We start from the raw sequence: 26,171 nt of genomic DNA on the forward strand, positions 1-26,171 counted from the left end.
TATTTTTCTACTTGCATTTTTTACGTGCTTTCGAACTGCTAGGTTGGCAGAAGCTGGGACGAGTAACAGGAGCTCACTCTGCTACGCGGCACTCGGGATTCGACCCGCCAAACTGCCGACCTTCTGATCGACAAGCTCAGCGTCCTAACCCACTGAGTCACCGCGATATAGATAAATGGATAGATGATAGATGATAAATAGATGATAGTAGTAGACAGACACAGTCAATTTGTCTTACAACCGTATGCTAGTACGGTCTTACAATCCTAATTAAGTCTGCAATTTCAGTCGTCACAACAGTCACTAAGGCAGGTTACCAGGCAACCCCGATTTTACAAACTTTTTTGTGGCACTGCAGTTGTTAAATGAATGCCAGAGTCATTTTTTGGAAAAAGCACCTCTGGGACTTGAGTGATGGAGCACTCAGAACCCTGGGAGTTATTCCATTGATTAATTGTTCTCGCCATCCAGAAATTTCTCCTTTACGTCTAGGTTGAAGCGCTCTTTGATGAGCTTCCAGCCACTGCTTCTTGTCCTGCCCTCTGGCGCTTTGGGGAATAAGTGGATCCCCTTCTCTGTGGCAGCTCCTCAAGTATAGGAAGACAGCCATCATGTTTCCCCCCCCCCCAATCCTTCTCTTTGATAGGCTAGCCCAGGGGTCTTCAAACTTGGCCCTTTTATGACTTCTGGATGTCAACTTGTGGCATGCTGGCTGAGGAATTCTGGGAGTTGAAGTCCACTAGTCAAAAAAGGGCCAGGTGTGAAGGCCCCTGGGCTAGACATACCTAGTTCCCTCAACCGTTCATCATATGATTTAGCCTCTAGACCCCTTATCAATCTTGCTTGCTCTTCTCTGCACTCTGTCTAGAACAGGGGTCGGCCACCTTGGCTCATGGACTTCAACTCCCAGAATTCCTCAGCCAGCCACGCTGAGGGGAAAGGGAGAGGTTTCCAAGCTGAGCCAAGCTGGCTCAGGAATTCTGGGAGTTGAAGTCCATGAGTCGTAAAAGAGCCAAGGTTGCCTACCCCTGACCTAGGCCTAGGCCGCTCTATGACTCGTGGACTTCAACTCCCAGAATTCCTGAGCCAGCCACGCTGAGGGGGAAGGGAGAGGTTTCCAAGCTGAGCCATGCTGGCTCAGGGATTCTGGGAGTTGAAGTCCACGAGTCATAAAAGAGCCAAGGTTGCCTACCCCTGGCCTAGGCCGCTTTATGACTTGTGGACTTCAACTCCCAGAATTCCTGAGCCAGCCACGCTGAGGGGAAAGGGAGAGGTTTCCATGCTGAGCCACGCTGGCTCAGGAATTCTGGGAGTTGAAGTCCACGAGTCGTAAAAGAGCCAAGGTTGCCTACCCCTGGCCTAGGATCTCAGCATCTTAGGTAAAAGAAGTCCTATTGAGAGCACAGAAATAATCCATTCAACATTGTCATTTGGGCAATAGGAGTTTTGCCGTAGAACCAGTTAGGATGTAAGGTAAAATGGTTGTTTGAAGCTATTCGAGAGACTTCACACAGTACTAACAAGACCGCCACTTTCTCTTCCCTGCCTTGGGCGCTTTATGCATCGTTGGCTAATGTGGGCCCGACAGATCACGTGATTACAGAGCACATTAGCAAGGCTGGCTGCCGCACACACATCGAACCGTACGAATAAATGCTTAGCACATCATGACTAGCATCGCAGGAACGGCCAAATCACTGTCAAAAGGCAGCTTTCCTTGAGAGGTAAAGATTTTTATTTATTTTTTAGGTCTCCTTTTTGGAGCCTTGAATCCAGCTGTGGCGCAATCTGTAACCCTTGCAAACTTTTTAGATACCGAAAGACAGAAACACACAAGCCACCCCCGAAAAAAAAGGACAACTTTTAAATGGACAAACATGTTCTAGGATAATGTTTGCTCCTCTCCTGATGTCTACTGTAGCCTACTGGAACTTCAAACTTAACTCTTTCCAGAGATTCATCAATAGACAAAAAACCAAAATTTCATACCTTTGCTCTGCTCATTAAGTTGCGAGAGGTCCTTAAGGTGAGGAACGGTGGCGGGAATTGGGTTTGTCTAGTCTCAGTAAAAAGAAGAAGCAGGGTGACATGAGAGCAGGGTTCAAATATTTGAAGGATTGCCACAAAGAAGAGGGGATGAAGCTGGACTACAAGACCTCCAAGGTCCCTTCCAACTTCTATTCTATCTTATTTTATTCCTTATTCTTTTCTTTTCTTTTCTTTTTCTTTTCTTTTTCTATTCTATTCTATTCTATTCTCTTGTTCTTTCCTATTTTCTATTCTATTCCTTATTCTTTCCTATTTTCTATTTCTATTTCTATTCTATTTCATCCATATTTTCTATTCTATTCTATTCTATTCTCTTGTTCTTTCCTATTTTCTATTCTATTCCTTATTCTTTCCTATTTTCTATTTCTATTTCTATTCTATTTCATCCATATTTTCTATTCTATTCTATTCTGTTCTGTTCTATTCTATTCTATTCTATTCTATTCTATTCTATTCTATTCTCTTGTTCTTTCCTATTTTCTATTCTATTCCTTATTCTTTCCTATTTTCTATTCTATTCCTTATTCTTTCCTATTTTCTATTTCTATTTCTATTCTATTTCATCCATATTTTCTATTCTATTCTATTCTATTCTATTCTATTCTATTCTCTTGTTCTTTCCTATTTTCTATTCTATTCCTTATTCTTTCCTATTTTCTATTTCTATTCTATTTCATCCATATTTTCTATTCTATTCTATTCTATTCTATTCTATTCTATTCTATTCTATTCTCCAAAGCGCCTGAAGGCAGGACAAGAAGCAACGGATAGAAACTACTCAAGGAGAGAAGCAACCGAGAACTAAGGAGAAATTTCCTGACAGTTAGAACAATTAATCAGTGGAACAACCTGCCTCCAGAAGTGGTGAATGCTCCAACACTGGAAGTTTTTAAGAAGAGATTGAACAACCATTTGTCTGAAATGGTATACGGTTTCCTGCCTGAGCAGGGGGTTAGACTAGAAGACCTCCAAGGTCCCTCCCAACTCTGTTATTCTGTTATTTCAAGACTGGTTTAGGTGGATCTTTATCAACTGAAGGTGAGAAAAAATCCCAAGTAGCTTAAAACTTCATTCCACCTTTGTGGACATAAAAGGGCCACGTTCGTTCGATTACCACTCAGATCTGACTACCACTCAAATCAGGCACTCAGCTTCTTAAAATAGCCAGGGGAAAACTCCCAAATTTGCCATTTTCTGCTATTGTCCGAAGGTAAACCTCACATTCCTTGGGGCTAGTTTTTTTTTTTTTTTAGCAAACCAGGGTTATCTAAATGGAGTATTTATGGAAACAGAACTCATCTGTGAAGGTATGTTAGGCACTCACCTACGGTATTTCATGCCACAGCAGTACAAGAGGCCCAGCTGGCTTCGTCTTTTCCATGTGCAAGGGGGAAATTGCTCTGAAGTTCTGGTGGCAAAATATCTCTTCCCCCCACCCCAATATATGTTTTTATTAGTTTTTTATAGTCTCAAATGCTTAATATTCTATCAGCAACAGAATGTCAGGGTTCCAACATTTAACTTACTTAAAGTTAAATTCCTTTCTCTGGACCTCGTTTTTTTCTACCCATTGATAAAAGGTGTCCCACGTTCTAAAATAAACTGAATCTTCTTTCTCTTTGGTTTTCAATGTCAATTTCTGCACAATCTAAAACATTTTTTAATCAACTCTTCCTCCGTTGTTAAATCTTCATATTTTTTCCCTCAATGTTGAGCGAATACAATTCTCGCTGCAGTTAATACACGGAATGTTAGATTGGTACACTCTTTCTCATAGTTTACTAAAATTGTGCCTAACGAAAATAATTCTGGCTTAAAAGTCTATATGGTTTTTTTTTAGTCGTTTTCTCTAACCATATGTGTATTCTTTGACGGGTGGCAAAATATCTTTATGGGGAGCTCAAGATGGCAGAGTCTAAAAGCAGGGCTTGCTTGGAAACTGGGTCACCAAGGTCAGATGGGGGCTGCGTGGCTGTTCGTGCTTGGCTCCAGTTTAAACTGAAATTCCTTCCCAAGCACTCGGCAGCCAGCGCTCCTGGATAGGGGGGGTGGGGGGAGGCTGGTTCAGACACAAATCACACGTGGTTTCCCAAAGACCATTTCAGTTATTACCCGCTGCACTTTAGAGAGGGGAATGGGACAACTTGCCACTGGACAACTCACAACAAAACAATTTAATTATTTAAAATAAATTTTAAAAAATGTTTTAATTTTTGTCAATCACACTTCATGGTCAAGGTAATATTTAACAGCCAACCAGCTGATGTAAGATGTAATGATGGGAATGACTCCGCTGGGTCTGGGTCTCTTTAAGAGACAGCAGGGTCTGTGTCTCTTTAAGAGACAGCAGGGTCTGTGTCTCTTTAAGAGCAAGCAGGGTCTGTGTATAAAAGGGAAGGCTCTGTAGATGTGTTCTCTCTCTTCTGTTTGCTGCTGTAATTGTGGTTGGTTGGATCCTGCTGTATTAGCACCTATATGCATATTATTTCTGGTGCATGATATTGTAGATAGTGTAAGATAAACCACCATTCAATACAGACCACTGTTTACTGTGTTTACTCCTGGGTTATCTCAGCGCAATAAGACTGTGCACGCTCTGACATTCATTCTGTCCCTCCTTTTGCATCCTTTCTTTTAATGATTCTATTCCACCACTTCTTTGTTATTAGTGTAACTTCTGCCCGGCAACGAATTGTCCCACAGCAATTTGGCCGTGGCAAATCATCACAGACCCTTAGAGAGAGAGAGACTAGTGTATTTCTGATTTAGGTAGGATATGCCCCAAAGTTTCAAATCCCGCAGGCTGAAGCCACCTCTTCTAACGGTGTCCATCTACGGAGAACACTTCCCAGAAAATACAGGTAGTCCTCGGCTCAAACCACAATTAAGCCCAACAAACACCCGTGAAGTCTAAGTGCAGAACTAAGTGAAGAAGAAGGCTAAGGAGAAATCAAGCAGATTGCTCAAGTCCCTGGGGACATGTCATGCGAAGCAACGGATGGCCCAGGTGAACAGATTTGGGATGAGGACCACCTGCTCCTTCACCTTTCTGGAATCTGTCCCACGCAGCAGGACAAAAGTCACAGAACTGATGAGGCAGAACTGAAGGCGTCTACTCTAAGCTGCTCAATGCAACAGGTGGCCATCCAGTCCCTGTCCAAATGTTCCCAGCAAGGGGGAGGCAACCACAGCCATGGTTTCACATCTCCTCTTAATCAGCCCAAACCTTCTTCCTTCCTACAGTCCCAAGGCAGCATTTCTCAACCTTAGCAACTCTTAAGAGGTGCGGACTTCAACTCCCCAGAATTCTGGCAGTTGACATCTACACATCTAAGAGTTGTCAAGGTTGAGAAACACTGGACCAAACACTGGACCAAACCCAAACCAAACACTGGACCAAGCCAGATGAAGAGGTCAGGGTAGCAACCTAAGAATATAGAGCCAACAATGAAAAGAACTAAAATTGTATAATTTTTGGGGGTTTTGCTTTAAATTATAGCAATAGCAATAGAACTTAGACTTATAGACCACTTCACAATGCTTTACAGCCCTCTCTAAGCAGTTTACAGAGTCAGCGTATTGCCCCCCAACAATCTGGGTCCTCATTTTACCGACCTCGGAAGGACGGAAGGCCGAGTCGACCTTCAGCCGGTCAGGATCGAACTTCAGACTGTGGGCAGAGTTAGCTGGCAATACTGCATTCTAACCGCTGAGTCGCCACGGCTTAGATAGCAATAGTTAGAGCATTTAAACTTACAGACCACTTCACAGGGGTTTACAGTCCTCTCTCTGAGCAGTTCACAGAGTCATCATATTTGCCCCCAACAATCTGGGTCCTCATTTTACTGACCTCGGAAGAATCGAAGGCTGAGTCAACCTTGAGCCGGTCAGGATCGAACTCCCGGCAACGGGCAGTCAGCAGCAGTAACCTGCAGGAGTGCACTCTAACCACTGCGTCACCACAGCTAAATTATCCTTAAAACAATGCCCTAATTAAGTTGAACTCACATTCTGAACATTTTTACCCAATTTGCCACCAAACTGTGGCGGAGCAATCCTAGGATGGACAATTGAGGAACAGCTAAACCAGCTGAAATCTCCATCCAAGTTCAGAAACAAGAGACAGGTAGCAGAAGTAGGTCCAGGCAGAAGACAAATGCCATGGCACAAAGCTCCATCAGGGATTAGAAGCTGCCAGCATCAACGAAGTTAAGACTAAGAGACAGGTAGCAGAAGTAGGTCCAGGCAGAAGACAAATGCCATGGCACAAAGCTCCATCAGGGATTAGAAGCTGCCAGCATTAACGAAGTTAAGACTAATCTGGAATGTATTCCTTCAATTTTACAGTTCATTTATTGTATTTGTACCTTGCCTTCTCATTGGGAACTCTTAAGTGCCTTACGAAGAGGGCGTCCTTCATTTCGCCCCTAGAAATATCCTAGGATTTCCATTCTATTAGAAGACCTTGTAAACGGCCTGTCCGTTATCCGAAAAGCGCTTTTTCAAAAGGCAACTGGGCTTCCTTATGTTCTTCCTTGAAAGCATTTTGCTTCTCGTCCAAGAAGCTTCTTCAGTTCGGACTGAATGGTGGAGAATGGAAGGATTCTCCCCCATTCGGTCAGAACTGAAGAAGCTTCTTGGATGGGAAGAGAAAGGTCTTCAAGGGGAGAAAAAAACAACCCAAAGAAAGTCCAGTTGCTTTTTGAAAAAGCACCTTTGGGACAACCTTGACGACAGAGAATCTCCAAAGACATCTGTCCGTTAATTGGAAGTCTTGCAGAACAGCCTAACTGGATTTTGAGGAGTCTTCTTTTACGCCAGGAGTCTTCAAACTCGGCGCTTTTGTGACTCATGGACTTCAAATCCCAGAATTCCTCAGCCAGGCACACTGGCTGAGGAATTGTGGGAGTTGAAGTCCATGAGTCCTAAAAGGGCCGAGTTTGAAGGCCCCCGTTTTACACCCTCTCAGATTGGAACTGGTTGGGTTTATCCTGTCAGCATTTGATTGAAAATTAGAACAAAAAGTGAAGTGGAACAAAAATGATTTGATTCCTTAGGTTTTCAGCGTGAAACCTATAGCAATTGATACATAAGTGTTCTGAATAAAAAACAGGGTTACTGAAGGTCTGAACTGGTTCCTTACGTGTTCTCTTTAAAGAAAATCTGATTGCGCACTGGGAATAGAATTGGGAACAATTTACTTGAAAATAATGTTTCTCGATCTTTAGGATTGGCAAGCAAGCAAATAAACCATCTGTGGGTTAGAATGAGGAAGGGAATAAAATGTAAAATGACCCTTGCACAAAAGGGTGGAGTTTGTGTCGGGATGCAGCAACACGTATTTCATCCTTTTGACATCACTAGGATTAGGAAAGGACACCCGCACCTTGATCTGAGAAAAATATTTTAAGTTTGGTGAAAAGTGAGCCGTGTCAATTTAACACGTTGGATCCACAACGGGCTTAAAAAAAAAGAATACAGTGTTAATTAAATGGCTAGAAGGACGCCTGAAGCAGAGAAGCAGGGGTGTGCAATAAACTGATTTTTAGTTTCAGACACTCCCATTCAGTGTCAAGTTGTTGTTAACTGCTTAAAACTGTGTTGTGATTCAGGGTCAGCCTGTGGGTTCGGCAGTTGGGTCGGAAGATTCAGAGGAGGAGGGGGGGGTGTTGGAGAGCTTGCTGAGGGGGTTGGAGAGCTTGCTGATGAGAGCCCTCAGCCAGGCCCCTCCCACCTGGTTACCACGCAGACCCAGCTGTGTGAGCCTGACAGCGTGGATGAAGATGACCCACAGCTGGCCCTGTTCAAGGACGCCCGACGCAGGAGGCAGTCAATCAGGAGTAAACAGAGGAAGGCAATGGGGCACCTCGGAAGGAGGCAGAGAGAAGCCACGCCCTGAACTGTATAAAAGGGGAATGCGTGGGAGGGCTGGTTTGCTGAAGGCAACTGTTTGAATAGCTCCTGTTTCATGGTTCGTGTCTTGTTTTTGCTCTGTTTGCTTTTGTGTCCATAAATTTGGCAGGCTTAGTTCCAGCCTCTTGCCTTCTTGTAAAGGGGTTGTCCCTGCCTTATCTGCAGGGCCGGTAGTAGGCTGGTACAGAACAAACTGGAAGTGATTCTTTCCCAGGCATTATTCTCTCAGATTTCTTTTTAGCAAGATTTATTGAGATGAACAGGGGGGGGGGTGGCATTAAAAGAATTGCAGCTGCATTGTTTTCAATTTAGAACCGATATATCCTCACGTACAACTACAGCAAAGATATTCTGATTTCCTTCTAACAGCCTTCCTGTGCCGTGGCAAGGAGGAAGGGGCATTTTTCTCTTCCGCCCAACAGAATGTCCCCAAAATATTCTATTGTACTAAAGCCACGGAATCTAAGTTGCAAGAGTAACCTATGGCCACTAGATGGCAGCAAAGAGAGAGAGAGAGAGCACTCGTTCTTGGCAGCCACCTAGTGGTCACCGGGACTTCTGAAGCCCACATTTTGGTAGCGCTACATAAAATGAAAATTGGAATACACTAGAAAATAACGGAGATCTTAACTCCCTTGAGGTTTGTTTCCCCCCCCCCCCAAGGGGCCACAAAGATAGAACGGCAATCCTTGTCTTAGATCTATAAAAAAGTTGGCACAGGAGATCTTTTTTTAAAAAAAAAAGTAGCTTAAAAGAAAATCCAGTTGGAAACGCTAGAGAAGCAAGCGACAATTTAGCAACTCCTGCGTATCGCTCTTTGCTGCACTTCTGTGTCTATCCATCCTAGAGCAGGGGTGGGGAAGGCTCCTTAACTCTTCCATAAATATTAACGCAACAAAGCAATCAAGCTTGTGACAGCACACATCATTTACCAACTTTGCACCCTCCGTATCCATTTGCCTTGCCGGTGGCTATTTTACTCACTTCAAAGTCACCCTGGCTCTAGGACAGGCGCCCTACTGCTAATCATCGCCGTTTGCTTACTTACTGGTGTTCCCCGGTGACACAAACAGCTGCTCCGTGCCAGGCTCCTTTTGGCCTGTGCTGTACGGGAAGAGCAAGACGCGCAGTAGGCATCTCGGAGACAAAGCATGACCGAGGTCCAAAATGACATTGTCCTCGGAGCTGCGACGTCCCTTTTTCCGCAGGGACGGCTATTCTTCAGCAGCTTCAACGGACGGACAATGGTTTGGGAACTAGCAGGCCGCTGTCCTCCTCATGCCCAGTGCAAAGCTGGCAGTTGGACCGCAGTCATGGCCTCAGTCTGTTCCACTTCTGTGGAAGGAGACCCTCCTCCCCTCCAACAAAGGCTCCCAATTTACCCTTGTCTACTTAGTTTAGCAGGGGCTGCGATGGCTGTGCGGTTAAAGACGCTGAACTTGTCGGCTGGAGAACCGACCGATCAGTTTCGAGGGCCGGGCGCCACACGAGGGGGGGAGATCCCGCTACTTGCCCCAACTCCTGCCCACTTCGTTCCCAAGCATGCAAATGCGAGTAGATAAATAGGTACCACTTCCCTAGGTGGGGTGGAATGGAATGGAATGGAATGGAATGGAATGGAATGGAATGGAATGGAATGGAATGGAATGGAATGGAATGGAATGGAATGGAATGGAATAGAATAGAATAGAATAGAATAAAAAGAAAATATGGAATAGAATGGAATGGAATGGAATGGAACAGAACGGAATAGGAATAGAATGCAGAATGGAATGGAACAGAACAGGAATAGGAATAGAGTAGAATAGAATAAGAACAGAATAATTGGAAGGGACCTTGGAGGTCTTCTAGTCCAGCCCCCTGCTCAAGCAGGAGAACCTACACCATCTCAGACAGGTGATTGTCTAGCCTCTTCATAAAGATCTCCAGTGATGGAGCGCCCACGATTTCTGGAGGCAACTTCTGTTCCACTGCTTGATTGTCCTCACTGTCAGGAAGCTTCTCCTTAATTCCAGGTTGCTTCTCTCCTTGATCAGTTTCCATCCCTTGTTTCTAGTCCTGCCTTCTGGTGCTTTGAAAAGTAAGTTGACACCCCAGCCCCACCCCATCTTCTTTGTGGCAACCCCTCAAATATTAGCATACTGCTGTCGTGTCTCCCCTAATCACTCTTTTCGCTAGACAAGCCCAATTCCTGCACACCATTCTATCTTTTAGCCTCCAGTCATCCTGGTTGCTCTTCTCTGCACTCTTTCCAGAGTCTCAACCTTCTTCCAATGTGGCGAGCGAAACTGGATGCCGTGTTCCAAGTGTGGCCTTGCAAAGGCTTTATGAAACGGCATTAATACTGCACTTCTGACGATCTCGATTCTATCCCTCTCTTCATGCAATCTAGGATTGCATTGGTTTGTAGGCTGCCCGGTGGGAAGGGAGCGGGAAAAAAGAAGACTCTGGGCCCCCCCAAACATACTCCAAGACCCTGGATTTGAAAGACCCCAGCCCCAAAGCTGTGGCTCCTGCCGCAGGAAGTAACGTGCATTTCCGAGCATTAAGCCTCTGTGCAGCTGCTGCTAATGGCGATTCCCTACATCCAGAGGCCTTGACACACACACACACACCCTTCCAACCCCGACCCCCACGAGTGGCTTCTCTTTCCTTCTCAATCCCGGCAGTGGACAGGTGGGGCAGGGTCTGATTACAGAAGCTTAGGAGCATCCTTTTGTGCGATCAAAAATTAGAACACCGGGAGGTGGTCATGAAAGGGAACGAGAGGAAAGGAAGAGAAAGAGACATTCCTCAGCCTAAGCCCGGCTCAGATCTGTTGTGGCTTCTGCAAAGGATTTGTCAGGAAATGCAACCTGAGCGTGGCTTTGGTGAGGGGCGAGGAAGGAGGCTATAAACGGCATCATGACCGCATCGTTGGGGGGGGGGAGAGAAAGACAGCGAGAGAAAGAGACAAGAGAGACAGGAGAAAGACAGAAAGAGAGACAGACAGAAAGAGACGCACAGACACACACACACACACACACACACACACACAGAGAGAGAGAGAGAGAGAGAGAGAGAGAGAGAGAGAGAGAGAGAGAGAGAGAGAGAGAGGAGAGAGGGAGAGGAGAAAAAGACAGACAGAAAGGGAGAGAGAGAGAGACAGAGAAAGACAGAAAGAGAGGGGAGAGAGACAGAAAGAGACGCACAGACACAGAGAGAGAGAGAGACAGAAGGAGAAAGAGACAGAAAGAGACAGAGACACAGAGAGAGAGAAACAGGAGAAAGACACAGAGTGAGACAAAGAGACACAGAGAAAGAGACGAGAGACAAAGCGACAGAAAGAGACAGAGAGAGAGAAAGAGAGAGAGAAAGAGAAAGCAAGGAGCGGAGCAGTTTGAAAAAGGGAGAAGGTTAAAAGGGTTCTGGAAGTCTTCTGCCAACACAGCACAAGGAATCCCTCTGGCGCCCAGGCCAACCGCCTGGGGGATTCAGGTGAGGGAAGATCAAGTTGAAAGAAAAGCTATTCCCAGAGGTTTCTTTGACGGGGATGAAGTGAGGGAAGAAGACACACACACACACACACACACACACACACACACACACACACACACCCTCCAGTTGTTGAGAGAGGAAAGAAATTCTCCAGCGCGGAGTGGAGGCTCCGATCTTTTAAAATGACTTGTTTTGCAACACTGCAAACCATATCATGGTTGCGAGAGAGTGAGTGTGAGTGTGAAAGAGTGTGAAAGAGAGAGATAGATGATGGGTAGACTGGGGCCAATGGCCGTGTGTGTGTGTGTGTGTGTGTGTGTGTCTCATCCTCTGTGATTGTCAGTGACACTGGGACTTGACCCAACAGTGGAATTCAAGTCAGTGGTGGGATTCAGCTGGTTCACACCCCCTTTTGGCAAAAACGGTAGCTAATTTTTTGTCGCCCGGGCCCAGAACGGACTTCCGGAAGTCTGGAATCCATGCAGAGGAACCGGTTGTTCACCTGTTTGAATCCCAGCACTGGTTCAAGTGCTTTGAGCATGGAAAAGGCAGGCTTTTTTGGCGGGAGATTTCAGAGTCCCTTGGAAGTGAAGGCCTGCGTCTGGTGTGAAAGACTGCGTCCTACACGGGAAGCTCCAAATTAATCCGATTAATCTGAAGAGTATTCAGAAGCTACAGCTGGCACCCAATGCAGCTGCATGGATGGTTTTAGGCGTCACGGGGGGGACGCTCGTGCAACACCATTGTTGCACAAGCTGCACCGATTTCCATTTTGCTTCCAGAACCAATTCAAGGTGTTTGTTATTACACTTAAAGGCCCTTTGTGGTACCTGAGAAACTGCCTCGTCCCAACGGGATTGGCCCAACCAGCAAAAAGGGCATGCTGCAGACCCCATCCGGTCAAGGAATTCTGTCCGGGGGGGTGGGGTGTTCCAGGAGAAGGACCTTTTTTGCTGAAGGTCCCCCCCCTTTGAAAAATCAACCTGAGGTTGAGTTGCACCTTGCTCCTTTCCTTGCCATCTGGGTTAGTATTAATATTGACGATCGTAGCATTTATTTTAATGTTTGAGCTTGACGCTTTCACTCTGCCGCAGGCCGCGAACAGTCGCTTCCAGACGAGGTAGGCGGCAGGTAAATTTAATAAATGGATAAAAACAAATAAATCCCACGAGCGAGAAGACACAGCCAGAAAGGCTTTCTTAGTTAAGAAAATCTTAGTAAAGGCCACACCTGGAATAGAGCATCCGGTTTTGGTCACCGTATTATAAAAAAAAAGATGCGGAGACTCTGGAAAGAGTGCAGAGAAAGAGCAGCACAGACGATCGGCGGACTGGAGGCTAAAACGTACGAAGAACGGTTGCAGGAATTGGGTATGTCTCGTTTAACAAAAAGGAGGATTAGGGGTGACATGGTAGCAGTGTTGCAATACTTGAGGGGTTGCCCCAAAAAAGAGGGGGTCAAGCTGTTCTCCAAAGCACCTGAGGGCAGGACAAGAAGCAACGGATGGAAACTCACCAAGGAGAGAAGCAACCTGGAATTAAGGAGATACTTCTTAACGGCTTGCCTCCAGGTGCTCCAACACTTGAGGTGTTTAAGAAGACATCGGGCAGCCATTTGTCTGGAACGGTCTAGGCCAGGGGTAGGCAACCTTGGCTCTTTTACGACTCGTGGACTTCAACTCCCAGAATCCCTGAGCCAGCATGGCTCAGCTTGGAAACCTCTCCCTTTCCCCTCAGCGTGGCTGGCTCAGGAATTCTGGAAGTTGAAGTCCACGAGTCATAAAGTGGTCTAGGCCTAGGCCAGGGGTAGGCAACCTTGGCTCTTTTATGACTCGTGGATGACTCACTTCCTGAGCCAGCCACGCTGAGGGGAAAGGGAGAGGTTTCCAAGCTGAGCCATGCTGGCTCAGGGATTCTGGGAGTTGAAATCCACGAGTCATAAAAGAGCCAAGGTTGCCTACCCCTGGCCTACGCCTAGACCACTTTATGACTTGTGGACTTCAACTCCCAGAATTCCTGAGCCAGCCATGCTGAGGGGAAAGGGAGAGGTTTCCAAGCTGAGCCATGCTGGCTCAGGAATTCTGGGAGTTGAAGTCCACGAGTCATAGAGTGGCCTAGGCCAGGGGTAGGCAACCTTGGCTCTTTGATGACTCGTGGACTTCAACTCCCAGAATTCCTGAGCCAGAATGGAAACCTCTCCCTTTCCCCTCAGCGTGGCTGGCTCAGGAATTCTGGGAGTTGAAGTCCACGAGTCATCAAAGAGCCAAGGTCGCCTACCCCTGGCAGGTCTCCTGATTGACCAGGGGGTTCGACTAGAAGACCTCCAAGGTCCCTCCCAACTCGGTTATTCTATTATCTGTATTCTGCTATTCGGTTAAAAATAACTTCCTAGAAAAGGGGTTGAGTGGTTCCTAATTCCACATCACCGGTCCTGCCCTACCAGAAAATCAAGCTTAAGAACCATGTTAAAATGTTAAGCCTTCCAGGACAAAACCGAACAGAATCCGTTGCTTTTCTTGGAAGACTCGTCTTCTGAAGCGGATCTGGATCCAAACAAACTATCATTGGCTCCCAAGAGCGCAGAAGTGGAGGCCGGATCAGGATTGCATTGCCTGGGTTAGCCAATCTCCTGGCTGTCCTTGTAAGGGAGGTGTAAGAAAGGGCCGGGGACGCTGACCTCTCATACTCCAGAAGAGAGTCATTTTCCTACAAGTGATCTCCTAAATCAGTCAAGAAAAAGGACTCTCCTTCGGAGGAGAAGGTCACTTGAAAGCAAAGCTAATTTGCTCGGTGCAGGCCTGGCAGTCCGCTTACACAACCCAGCTTATATTCAAAGGCTGAAACCTCTGGCCTAGTTTTAACTTGCTTCCGAGAAGAACATGGGTGTTAACTCCAAAGATGCTTTCCCCCACCCCCAGCCCACCAGGCAACTGGACTTCCTTTGAAGACGTTTCGCTTCTCGTCCAAGAAGCTTCTTTCGGTTCTGAGGCGTGCTACTCATTTTGGATACTGTCCCAACCTCCACGGCCCCGACTCTGCTCGTCTCTTTCCGTCAACCTCCAATCTGGAGCCTTGTTAGGTCTATGAAACAACGGTTGGGAACTGATCGAGGAGAGAAGCAACCTGGAATTAAGGAGAAACTTTCAAACAGTGAGGATAGTTAACCAGTGGAACTGCTCGCCACCAGAGGTTCTGGGCGCTTCATCACTGGAGGTTTTTAAGCAGAGTCTGGACAGCCATTTGTCTGAGTTGGTATAGGGTTTCCTGCCGGAGCAGGGGGTTGGACTAGGCCAGGGGTCCCCAACCCCGGTCGGTGGACCGGTAGCGGGCCGTGGCATGCCAGCAACCGGTCCGCACAAACGAAGCAAAGCCCTATCCGTGGGATGCAGGCAGCACACAAAACCACACACCCTCCGGTCGGTCTATCTATCTATCTATCTATCCATCCATCCATCCATCTATCCATCCATCCATCACTGCATCAACCTACCTATCTCAATCTCTCTGTCTATATAACCTCTCTCCACAGAACCGGTCCCTGGTGCCCAAAAAGTTGAGGACCTCTGGCCTAGAAGACCTCCAAGGTCCCTTCCAACTCTTATTGTTGTTGTTGTTGTTGTCTTACGTCTAGGGCAAGATGGGGGAACTCTGACTTCATGGCAGTGTGTGTAAGAACGGTCTGTATGGACCAACAACGGAAAACATGGGCGAGAAGTATGCAACAACAACACGCTCACTCCAGCTCTACTAACGGAACTAGCTCATCCAGATATGTCTACAAGCAATGGAAAAGGGTGTCAAGTTCCTTTCTGATGAAGCTAAAAATCAGGTTCTAACAATCCTAGATTCTAACAATCCTAGATTCTCCCACAAAAGTCTGGATGGATCTTCTTGGAAATTATTCGGTGGATTTTTGCACTGAGCTGGGCGTTGGACCAGATGACCTTGAAAAACCCTTCCAACGCCTACATTCTCTAATTGGGCCAGTTAGCCTATCAAAAAAAACTTGACTTTTTTCCTGTTATGTTAAAGCCCCTCCGGGGAAATATGTTGATTAATCTGGGATTTTTTCCAGCCAAATTCAAACCTTACTCAGGAGAAAATGCTTCCCAGGCATGCTGTATGCTAAAGTTAAATAAATCTCCACCCTGATGATAACGCACATTCCAAAAACGTAACATGTTGCATTTGATATTTACAAAGCGCATTCTCCTGTAATGTGTACAGACAATATTTTCAGTAAAACAGTTGTCTTCTGATTTTTTTAAAAAAAAATGCTGTCATCTGTTTACCTTGCTATAGATTTGGACGTTAATTCCTCAGCTAATGGGTATCTATTAGTTCAGCTAATGGATATCTATTTTCAGTGAGATTGAAATGTATAGATTCAGAAGAGGGTCAAGATAAAACCACTTCTAGTGTTGTTTAGTAGTCCGATCCTACTTGTTAAGAGACTGGGAGAGCCAGGGGGAGGAATGAAGCAGGGAATTAGTCTGGAATCCCTACACAGCCACAAGAGGACAAAATCTGACTCACCTTGAAAGCCACTGAACCTTATCTAGTCTTAAAGGTAAAGGTTCCCCCGCACATGCACACGCGTGCTAGTCGTTTCCGACTCTAGGGGCCGGTGCTCATCTCCGTTTCAAAGCCAAAGAGCCAGTGCTTGTCCAAGTACGTCTCCATGGTCATGTGGCCGGCATGACTAGACGCCAAAGGCGCACAGAACGCTGTTACCTTCCCACCGTAGTGGTCCCTATTTTTCTACTTGCATTTTTACGTGCTTTCGAACTGCTAGGTTGGCAGAAGCTGGGATGAGTAACAGGCGCTCACTCTGCTACGCGGCACTCGGGATTCGACCTGCCAAACTGCCGACCTTCTGATCGACAAGCTCAGCGTCCTAACCCACTGAGCCACCGCGTCCCGTATCTAGTCTTACCCAGGGGCAAACTTCATGCGTGAACTGTGTGTGGTTAGCAGCCGACACTACTGTTTCCTATTAAGAGGGCAGTATTCCAATCCCATCCTGTGTTTATGAAATTCTGATTAAAAATCATTTAAAAGTATCTTTTCTTAAGATACTTTTAAAATACACATTCCTTTTCCGGTCAGACTAAAAAAAACACACGCCGTACAACTTTTGCAAATCTACATTCTTTTTTGAACGCTACTTCCCCACATTGAGAAGTGTGGATTTCAAGAAGAAAAGCATGATTGAACTGGGGGCAATTAAAGACCTGTCCTCATAAAAACGAGTTTCAGTTGATTAGATAGGCAAGTTCTTGGGACAAATTTAGCCACCTGGTACACAACAGTCAATAGGCTGTAAAGTGAATGTGGGATCCACGGACAATCCCTCACCCTCACGAATCCTTTAGATGCCCAATTTGACTCATCGGCCTATTTTAAACTGAAAAGCAGAAATTGTTTTAGATGAAGTAGACCTTGCACCGGGCCTACCAGTTGGAAGCATTGTTGTTGTTAGTTGCGAAATCGTGTCCGACCCATCGCGACCCTATGGACAATGTTCCTCCAGGCCTTCCTGTCCTCTAAAGTGCATAGTTGCACTTTAACTACTAGGCTGCGTGCACGGAGGGATAGAATCAAGATCACCCGAAGTGCTAATACCACTTTACAAGGCCTTGGTAAGGCCACACTTGGAATACTGCATCCGGTTTTGGTCTCCACGATGTAAAAAAAGATGTTGAGATTCTAGCTGTTCATCTGCATCTTTTTTAGAGAGTCACTGAGGCCACTTGGAAGTGTGTCTGTGACCTCAGCGACCTCCAGGTGGCATCCGCGATTCTCTACTAAAAGAAGGATTTCTGCTCCTTGCAGACAGAGGTAATTTGCATTCTTTTTTAGAGAGTCGTTGAGGCCACTTGGAGAATGCTCCACACCCATTTGCACCACTTGGGTGACCCCGAGGAAACAGACAAGCTTCCAAGTGGCCTCAACGACTCTCTAAAAGAAGGCAAACGACCAGCTGTCTGCAAGGTGTATAAATCCTTCCACTCCCCACCATCCGGTCAGAGCAGAAGAAGCTTCTGGGACGAGAAGCGAAACGTCTTCAAAGAAAAACCAGAAAGTCCAGTTGCCTCCCGAAAAAAGCGTCTTTGGGTCAGACCCATCCCTGCCCCTTCCACTGCGCTGCAAACAAAGAAAGGCTACACTGGCTCCCAGTCTCTTTCCAGGTGAGTTACCTATACAGCCCTCTAAGGCTTGGGGGTTGGGTACAGGTAGTCCTCAACGTACGGCCACAGTGGAGCCCAAATTTTCTGTGGCAGACGTGAAGACGCTGTTACCTTCCCACCGGAGTGGTCCCTATTTTTCTACTTGCCTTTTTACGTGCTTTCGAACTGCTAGGTTGGCAGAAGCTGGGACGAGTAACAGGCGCTCACTCTGCTACGTGGCACTCGGGATTCGACCCGCCAAACTGCCGACCTTCTGATCGACAAGCTCAGCGTCCTAACCCACTGAGCCACCGCGTCCCTTAAAGCACTATATAAGTCGTACCAATTAATAACCCCTCAATTTGTCTTGCAGGCAGGGAAAGAAAAACCTCAGCGATCTGCAGATGTCAGACAAGACACACACACACACACACACACCCATACCAGAAAGTGTGAAAAGGTGAACTAAAGGCGTCTCCAAAGCCACATGGGCTTTCCCTGTTTCAAAACTGCACTGTAGCATTGCACCAAAGAGAGAGAGAGCTGGAAAGACCCATCTTGAAATCGAGCAAGGCTATTTACAAGCTGACTTCGGAAAGGAACGGGGTGAATCTCTGCTTTGGGGACCCAAGGAGGGGATGAAGGAATTGTGAGTCAGGCAAGGCCGGATGGGAGGGGAGCCTATTGGGGATATTCTCTTGGAAAAGCAGATTTCGGCCACCCCGCCCCACCCCCAACTCCCCCCCCACCCCGGGGTCCTATGAGAGACTCTGATTCAGCAGGACCACCCTCCCTGCCCTCGGCTGCGTCCATCTGGCCTTTTCAAAACCAAAGTAGGTCAGTTGGGCAGGAAAGCCAGCTGCCAAGGAAAGGGAAAGGGGGAAAAAAAAATCTCTCCGGATTCTAATTTGACCCAAAGTGTAACAATACAGAAGAAACTTTGAACAGATGGCGAGTGCCCTTTTTTAATGCCTAACCCGCCAACTTTTATGGGTTTTGCAATAATGGGGTTGGCCTTAGCAGGGCTTCTGGCTCCCATCGTGCAAACGCCAAATAGGCCAGCGGATAAAATATCTGCATCCGGCGGCTTCTTCCTCTCCGTTTAAAGGAAGAACCGGGCCTCTCCGTGGAGACTTTTGCGGGGGGGGGGGGTCACCGCCACCAGTTCTGTCCTCCTTCTGGGCAGCCCCCAGGGAAATCTCTCTTTGGGATCAGCACACTACAGGGTTGTTGCTGCTGCTGGGAAGGGGAGCACAAAAGCCACAACAGCCTCTTGGGAGAGAGAGACAGAAGGAGAGATGGAGGGAGAGAGAGATGGGGAGAGGGAGGGAGAGGGAAGAAGGGAAAGAGGAGAGCGGTAGAGAGAGACAGGAGAGATGGAGGGAGGGGGAGAGAGGAGGAGGGGGAGAGAGGGACAGAGGGAGGGAGAGATGGGGAGGGAGAGAGGGGGAGAGGGACACAGGAGGAGAGATGGAGGGAGGGAGGGGGAGAGAGGAGGAGGGGGAGAGAGGGAGAGAGGGAGAGAGAGAGAGGGAAAGAGGAGAGAAAGAAAGACAGGAGAGATGGAAGGAGGGAGGGGAAGAGAGGAGGAGATGGAGGGAGAGAGAGGGAGGGAAAGAGGAGAGAGGGAGAGAGAGAGAAGGAGAGATGGAGGGAGGGGAAGAGAGGAGGGGAGAGAGGGAGAAAGGGAGAGGGAGAGAGAGGGAGAGATGGGGAGGGAGAGGATGAGAGACAGAAGGAGAGATGGAGAGAGGAGGGGAGAGAGGGAGAAAGGGAGAGGGAGAGAGGGGGAGGGAGAGAGGGGGAGGGAGACAGAAGGAGAGAGGGAGAGGGAGGGAGACAGAAGGAGGGAGGGAGGGGGAGGGAGACAGAAGGAGGGAGGGAGGGGGAGAGAGAGGAGGAGGAGAGGGAGACAGGGAGAGAGGGAAAGGGAGAGGGGGAGAGGGGGGGAGGGAGAGAGAGGGAAGGAGAGAAGGAGGGGAGAGAGAGAGAAAGAGCAGCCTGCACTTTCCTCCCCGCGGAGTCCCTTGTGGGGTGCCTCTTCCCTTGGGGAGGGGTCCCCATCAGCAGACCCACCTTGGCCTGGGGCAGAATATGCAGGAGGGATTCACCATGCCAAAAGATTCCCCCCTTGGGAAAGTCTTGCTTCTTCTTAAAGGCAGGAGGCCTGCCCCTCACCCCCCCCACACACACACACCCCACCCCCCCACCCCAAAGGGCCAGGATGGCAGCGAATCCCCAAACACCCAAACCTCCCTGAAAGTGCCCTTCCCCCTCCCCCTCCATAGCAAAGCCAGGGTGGGATTGTCAAGATAAAGTTTGGGGGGGGGGAAGGAGGGGGGTTGTCCCTGCAGAAGCAGGCAGGTACCGCCCCCCCCCAAAAAAAAACCACCCGGGGTAACTCAAAAATCCCAAATGCCACAGCTCCCCAAAGGGTGCCTTCCTCTCCCCCCCCACTTCAGAAATCCAGGCTGGGATTGTCAAGGAAAATCATGGGAAAAGAGGGAGAGACGGGGAGGGAGGGAGGGAGGGGGGAATCCCTGCAGAAGCAGGCAGATAGAGGTAAAAAAAAGGGGGGTGCGCAAGAACCCCAAACACCCCCCCACACACACACCTCTCTTCAAAAGGTGCCAGCTAATCCAGGCTGGGATTCTCAAGAGAAAGTCAGGAAAAAAGAAAGGAGAGAGGGGGGGGGGTTATCCCTGCAGAAGCATGCAGGCATTGGGGGGGTGAGAAAAACGGGGTGCTCAAGAATCCCAAATGCCACGCCTCCTCAAAGGGGGGGGTCTTTCCACCCCTCCCTCTCAGCAAATACAGGCTGAGACCGTCCAAGGAAACTCAGGGGAAAGGAAAGAGAGGGGGGGAGGTTTATCCCTGCAGGTAGGGGGGGGAAAAACGGGGTATTCAAGGACCCCCGAAGGTGCCATCAAATCCAGGCTGGGATTGTGCAGGGAAAGCCAGGGGGAAAAAAAGAGACTGGGGGGTAGTTATCCCTGCAGAAGCAGACAGGGAGGAAAAGAAAATGGGGTACTCAAGGACCCCAAACGCCCCCCACCTCCCCCAAGGGTCCCTTCCCCCCCCTCCCCGTTCCCCGTCCTGTTAGCAAATCCAGACTGTCCAAGGAAAGTCAGGGGAAAGGAAAGAGACGGGGGGGGGAGAAGCAGATAGATGGGGGGGGGGAAAGGGGTGCCCAAGGACCCCCAAAAGGTGCCAGTAAATCCAGGCTGGGATTGTCCCAAGGAAAGCCAGGGGAAAAAAAGAGAGGAGAGACAGATAAGTAAGGTGTGTGTGTGTGTGTGTGTGTGTGTGTGTGTGTGTGTGTGTGTTTGATCCCTGCAGAAAGAAGCAGGTGCAGGGGGGGAGGAAGGAAAAACGGGGTGCTCAAGGACCCCCAAAAGGTGCCAGTAAATCCAGGCTGGGATTGTCCCAAGGAAAGCCAGGGGGGGAAAAGAGAGGAGAGACAGATAAGTAAGGGGTGTGTGTGTGTGTGTGTGTGTGTGTGTGTGTTTGATCCCTGCAGAAAGAAGCAGGTGCAGGGGGGGGGAGGAAAAACGGGGTGCTCAAGGACCCCCAAAAGGTGCCAGTAAATCCAGGCTGGGATTGTCCCAAGGAAAGCCAGGGGGGGAAAAGAGAGGAGAGACAGATAAGTAAGGGGTGTGTGTGTGTGTGTGTGTGTGTGTGTGTGTGTGTGTTTGATCCCTGCAGAAAGAAGCAGGTGCAGGGGGGGAGGAAGGAAAAACGGGGTGCTCAAGGACCCCCAAAAGGTGCCAGTAAATCCAGGCTGGGATTGTCCCAAGGAAAGCCAGGGGGGGAAAAGAGAGGAGAGACAGATAAGTAAGGGGTGTGTGTGTGTGTGTGTGTGTGTGTGTGTGTGTGTGTGTGTGTGTTTGATCCCTGCAGAAAGAGGCAGGTGTGGGGGGGAGGAAAAGTGGGGTGCCCAAGGACCCCCAAAAGGTGCCAGTAAATCCAGGCTGGGATTGTCCCAAGGAAAGCCAGGGGGGGAAAAGAGAGGAGAGACAGATAAGTAAGAGGGGTGTGTGTGTGTGTGTGTGTGTGTGTGTGTGTTTGATCCCTGCAGAGAGGCAGGTGCGGGGGGGGGGGGAAGGAAAAACGGGGTGCCCAAGGACCCCCGAAAAGGAGCCAGCAAATGCAGGCTGGGATTGTCCTAAGGAAAGCCAGGGAAAAAAAGAGAGGAGAGAGACAGATAAGTAAGAGGTGTGTGTGTGTGTGTGTGTGTGTGTGTGTGTGTGTGTGTGTGTGCGTTTGATCCCTGCAGAAAGAGGCAGGTGCGGGGGGGGGGGAAGGAAAAACGGGGTGCCCAAAGATCCCCAAAAGGTGCCAGCAAATTGTCCAGGAAAAAAACGAGAGAGAGAGAGAGGGGAGAGAGACTGGGGAGGGGAGGGGAGTCCCCGCAGAAGCAGGCAGGTAAGAGGCGAACAGCCCCCCCCTCCCCGCCCCCCCAAAGAAAGAAGCCCCCCCTCTTTCCCCCCCCCCGGCGGGGCTACTCACCCAGAAGAGCAGGTTGCAGAGGAAGAGCAGGTACTTGAGGCAGCAGAGGCAGCCGCGCGCCATGCTGCACTTCTGGAACTCTAGGAGGAAGACGAAGGAGAGGTCCAGGTAAAAGACCAGGTATTTGCCTCCGCCTCCTCTTCCTCGGCCGGCCGGGCGGCCCTCTTCTGCCCTGGGCGGGCCGGGGTCGGGGGGCTGCCGCGGGGCTGGCCGGCTGCGGCCGCAGAAGGCTCCGGCGGCGAAGGCGCGGGCGAAGCGCTTGGGCGAGCGGCGGGCGAAGTCGGACTCCTTGCTCTCCAGCGACGGGCTGCGGCGGAGGGAGGACGACTCCTCGCTACTCGACTTCTCCATGCTGGGCGCCGGCGGGCGGGCGGGGGGCGGCCTCGGGCATCGCTCGCTCCACCACCCCCCCCTCCTCTTCTTCCTCCTCCTCCTCCTCCTCAGCGCAGGGCGGGCGGCCCCGCCGGCGGCCTTTCCCAGGCGCGGGCTGCGGGCGGGGGCGGCATGGCGCGGGGCTCCCCCTCCTCCTCCTCGCGGGGCGCTTCCCCTGGCCCCGAGGCGGCTCCCCCGGCCGGAGAGGGAGGGAGGGAGGGAGGGAGGGAGGGGGTCGAGGGAAGGGCCGGAGGGCTCCTTCTGGGGGGGTTTCGTGGGGCTTCTTTTTTTTTGGTGCCCCCCCCCTCGTCCGCCGCTGGTGCCGAGCCGCCGGCCACTGGGCTGTCCGCGTGCGGCGCCCGCTCTTAAATCCTCTCCGTTCCCCCAGCCCCGCCCCTTTCGCTCCTCGGCCGGCCAATGGCAGGGGGGCTAGGCAGGCAGGCAGGCCGGCCCCAGCCCCCCCCCCCGCCGCCACTTCCAAAATAATAAAAAGGGGGGGGGGAGTCAATGACACGAGGGCTTTCATAGGATTAGCGCTCCCGTTTTGCCTCAGAGAGCTGCGCGAGAGGGGGGAGGGGGGGCGCTTTGCAGCGGCTCGGCCGGGTACGAGCAGGAAAGGGGAGGGGGAGGGGGCAGGAGGGGAGATGAGGAGGGGAGGGGGCAAGCGGGGAGGGGGAAGGGAGGGAGGAGGGGAAGGGGCAGGAGGGGAGAAACGGGACAGGGGAGGGAGGGGGCAATGAGGGGAGGGGAGGAGGGAGGGAGGGGGAAGGGAGGGAGGAGGGGTGGGGAGAAGGGGAAGGGGCAGGAGGGGAGGGGAGGAGGGAGGGAGGGAGGGGACAAGAGGAGAGAAACAGGGCAGGGGAGGGAGGGGGCAATGAGGGGAGGAGGGAGGAAGGGAGGGAGGGGGAAGGGAGGGAGGAGGGGAAGGGGCAGGAGGGGAGAGGGGAGGGGGAAGGGAGGGAGGAGGGGAAGGGGCAGGAGGGGAGAGGGGAGGGGGAAGGGAGGGAGGAGGGGAAGGGACAGGAGGGGAGGAGGGAGGGAGGGAGGGAGGGGGCAAGAGGGGAGAAACGGGGCAGGGGAGGGGAGGAGGGAAGAAGGGAGGGAGGGGGCAAGCGGGGAGGGGGAAGGGAGGCAGGAGGGGTGGGGAGAAGGGGAAGGGGCAGGAGGGGAGAGGAGGGGAGGAGGGAGGGAGGGAGGGGGCAAGAGGGAACAGGGAAGGGAGGAGGGGAGAGGGGAGGAAGGGAGGAGGGGGAGGGCAGGGAGGGGGCAATGAGGGGAGGGGGAGGCGAAGGAGGGGGCAAGGGGGGAGGGGGAAGGGAGGGAGGACAGGGAGGGGCAAGAGGGGAGGGGGAAGGGAGGGAGATGGGGAAGGGGCAGGAGGGGAGAGGGGAGGAAGGGAGGGGGGAGGGGAGAGGAGAGGGCAGGAGGGGAGGGGGAGATCCCTCCCCTGTCAGGCAGAACTACAAGTCGAAATCGGCCACCTGTGCCTAGATCCCCGACCTACTTCCCCCCCCCCCTTAGGCTGTGCAGGGCACTGGGTGGCTCAGATTCCTGGCAGCTGGCCAGGCAAGGGGGTGGGGGGGGAAGCCTGGCTGGGTCTGCAAGTCTGGGGGGGGGGTGGCGTCACTCCGAACAGGCGGGCAAAGCTGCAAAGGGTCTAAAAAAACACCCGTAAATACAGATGAGCAGAGTCGGCAGGGACCCTGGACGTCCGTCTGTCTATCTAGTCTGACCCTCTCCCCGAGCAGAAAAAAGCTCCGCAAATACAGACCGCCAGGCAGTCCTCGGCTCACGACCCCAACTGAGACCAACACAAGCAAGACAGTCCAGAGACTTTTGCCCCATTTTACGAGCTTTCCTGCCACGGTTGTTAAGTGAACCACTGCAGTGGAGAAGTCAGTAACCCGGTTGTTAATTGAATCTGACTTTCCCCTCCCCCCTTGACTTTCCTTGTCAGAAGGTCGCAAAAGGGGATCCCGTGACCTCGGGGGTGGGTGGGGGGGGACACTGCAAACCGTCATAAACACGAGCCCGTTGCCAAGCGTCGGAATTTTGACCCCGTCACCCTGGGGAGGCTGCCAACGGTCGTTAAGAGTGAACAACGGCTTTGAGGCGCTTCTCTCTGTGCCGTTGTAACTTTGAATGGTCACTAAAGGAATCATCGTAAGTCGAGAACCACCTGGCACAGAAGAACGGAGCGGAAGAGAGAGACCTTAAGAGATCTTCTAGTCCAACCCCTGCCCGAACCGTAAAGATCCTGGCACAACCACATTAAAGCGCTGGTCCCAGAGGAGATTTTTCCAAAAGGCAACATTCTTGGGTTGGTTTTTTTTTTCCTCGAAAATGTTTTGCTTCTCATCCAAGAAAAAGGGAGAAACAAAACGTTTCCAAGGAGGGGAGAAAAACCAGAAACAAACCAAGATAGTCCAGTTGCCTTTTGGAAAACGCTCCTTTGGGACAACCATGGTTGGGGAGACGTCACCAGGATGAGGGAGAAAAAGGGGGAATCTGGCTTGTCCCTGGCACAGATTTATTATGAATGACAGGGTGTTGACTGACCCCAACAGCGTCTCTCCAAGCCAGGGGTCTTCAAACTTGGCCCTTTTATGACTTGTGGACTTCAACTCCAAGAATTCCTCAGCCAGCTTTGCTGGCTGAGGAATTCTGGGAGTTGAAGTCCACAAGTCATAAAAGGGCCAAGTTTGAAGACCCCTGCTCCAAGCTGACCTTTTGCCGTGGGAATAAAACTCTTTCCAGTTTGCCTCACCTTACGTGATATTACAGTTACACCGAAGGAAGGCTCAGAGGAATTCCAAGCGTGCAGACTTTGGGCGAGTTAATTAACCTACGGCCCTGTTTCTAAACCTTAGTGTGTAGAATTAGAAAGAAAAAGAGTTGGAAGGGACCTTGGAGGTCATCTAGTCCAACCCCCCACCCCCACCTGCCGCCCAAGCAGGAGACCCTACACCATTTCCGACGGGTGGCAGTCCAGTCTCTTCTTATAAACCTCCAGTGAGGAAGCAACCAGAACTTCTGAAGGAGAACAGAACGGAACAGAATAGAATTACGGAATGGAATGGATTAGAATTGAATTACAGAATAGAATAGAATAGAATAGAATAGAATAGAATAGAATAGAATAGAATAGAATAGAATAGAATAGAATAGAATAGAATAGAATAGAAAAGAAAAGAATAGAATAATAGAATGAAGAATAGAATAGAATAGAATAGAATAATTAGAATAGAATAGAATAGAAAATAGGAAAGAATAAAGAAGAATAGAATACAATAGAATAGAATACAATAGAATAGAATAGAATAATGGAATGAAGAATAGAATAGAATAATAGAATGAAGAATGGAATAATGGAATATAGAATAGAATAGAATAGAATAGAATAGAATAGAATAGAATAGAAAATAGGAAAGAATAAAGAATAGAATAGAATAGAACAGAACATAGGAAAGAATATAGAATAGAATAGAATAGAATAGAATAGAATAATAGAATGAAGAATAGAATAGAATAATAGAATGAAGAATAGAATAGAATAGAATAGAATAGAATAGAATAGAATAGAATAGAATAGAATAGAATGACAGTTGGAAGGGACCTTGTAGGTCATCTAGTCCAACCCTCCCACCCAAGCAGGAGACCCTACATCAAGGGTCCCCGACTC

The 26,171-nt window shown here is 49.6% G+C and overlaps 1 protein-coding gene across 3 annotated transcripts in view; it reads right to left on the reverse strand.

The window, feature by feature from the left end:
• TSPAN9 (tetraspanin 9) overlaps nucleotides 1–26,171 on the reverse strand; it is a 102,258-nt gene that overhangs the window by 18,528 nt on the left and 57,559 nt on the right. For 2 of the 3 annotated variants that reach the window (XM_081331352.1, XM_081331351.1), the window contains exon 1: nucleotides 22,118–22,524. In XM_081331352.1, the coding sequence (XP_081187478.1) occupies nucleotides 22,118–22,468 (351 nt within the window). In that variant the 5' untranslated portion in view covers nucleotides 22,469–22,524. Of the gene's footprint in view, nucleotides 1–22,117; nucleotides 22,525–26,171 lie in introns of those variants that run through there. The other variant, XM_081331353.1, reaches the window with a different exon arrangement.

This window comes from Vipera berus (assembly GCF_964194415.1).
Source record: "Vipera berus genome assembly, chromosome: 6".
NCBI lineage: Eukaryota > Metazoa > Chordata > Lepidosauria > Squamata > Viperidae > Vipera > Vipera berus.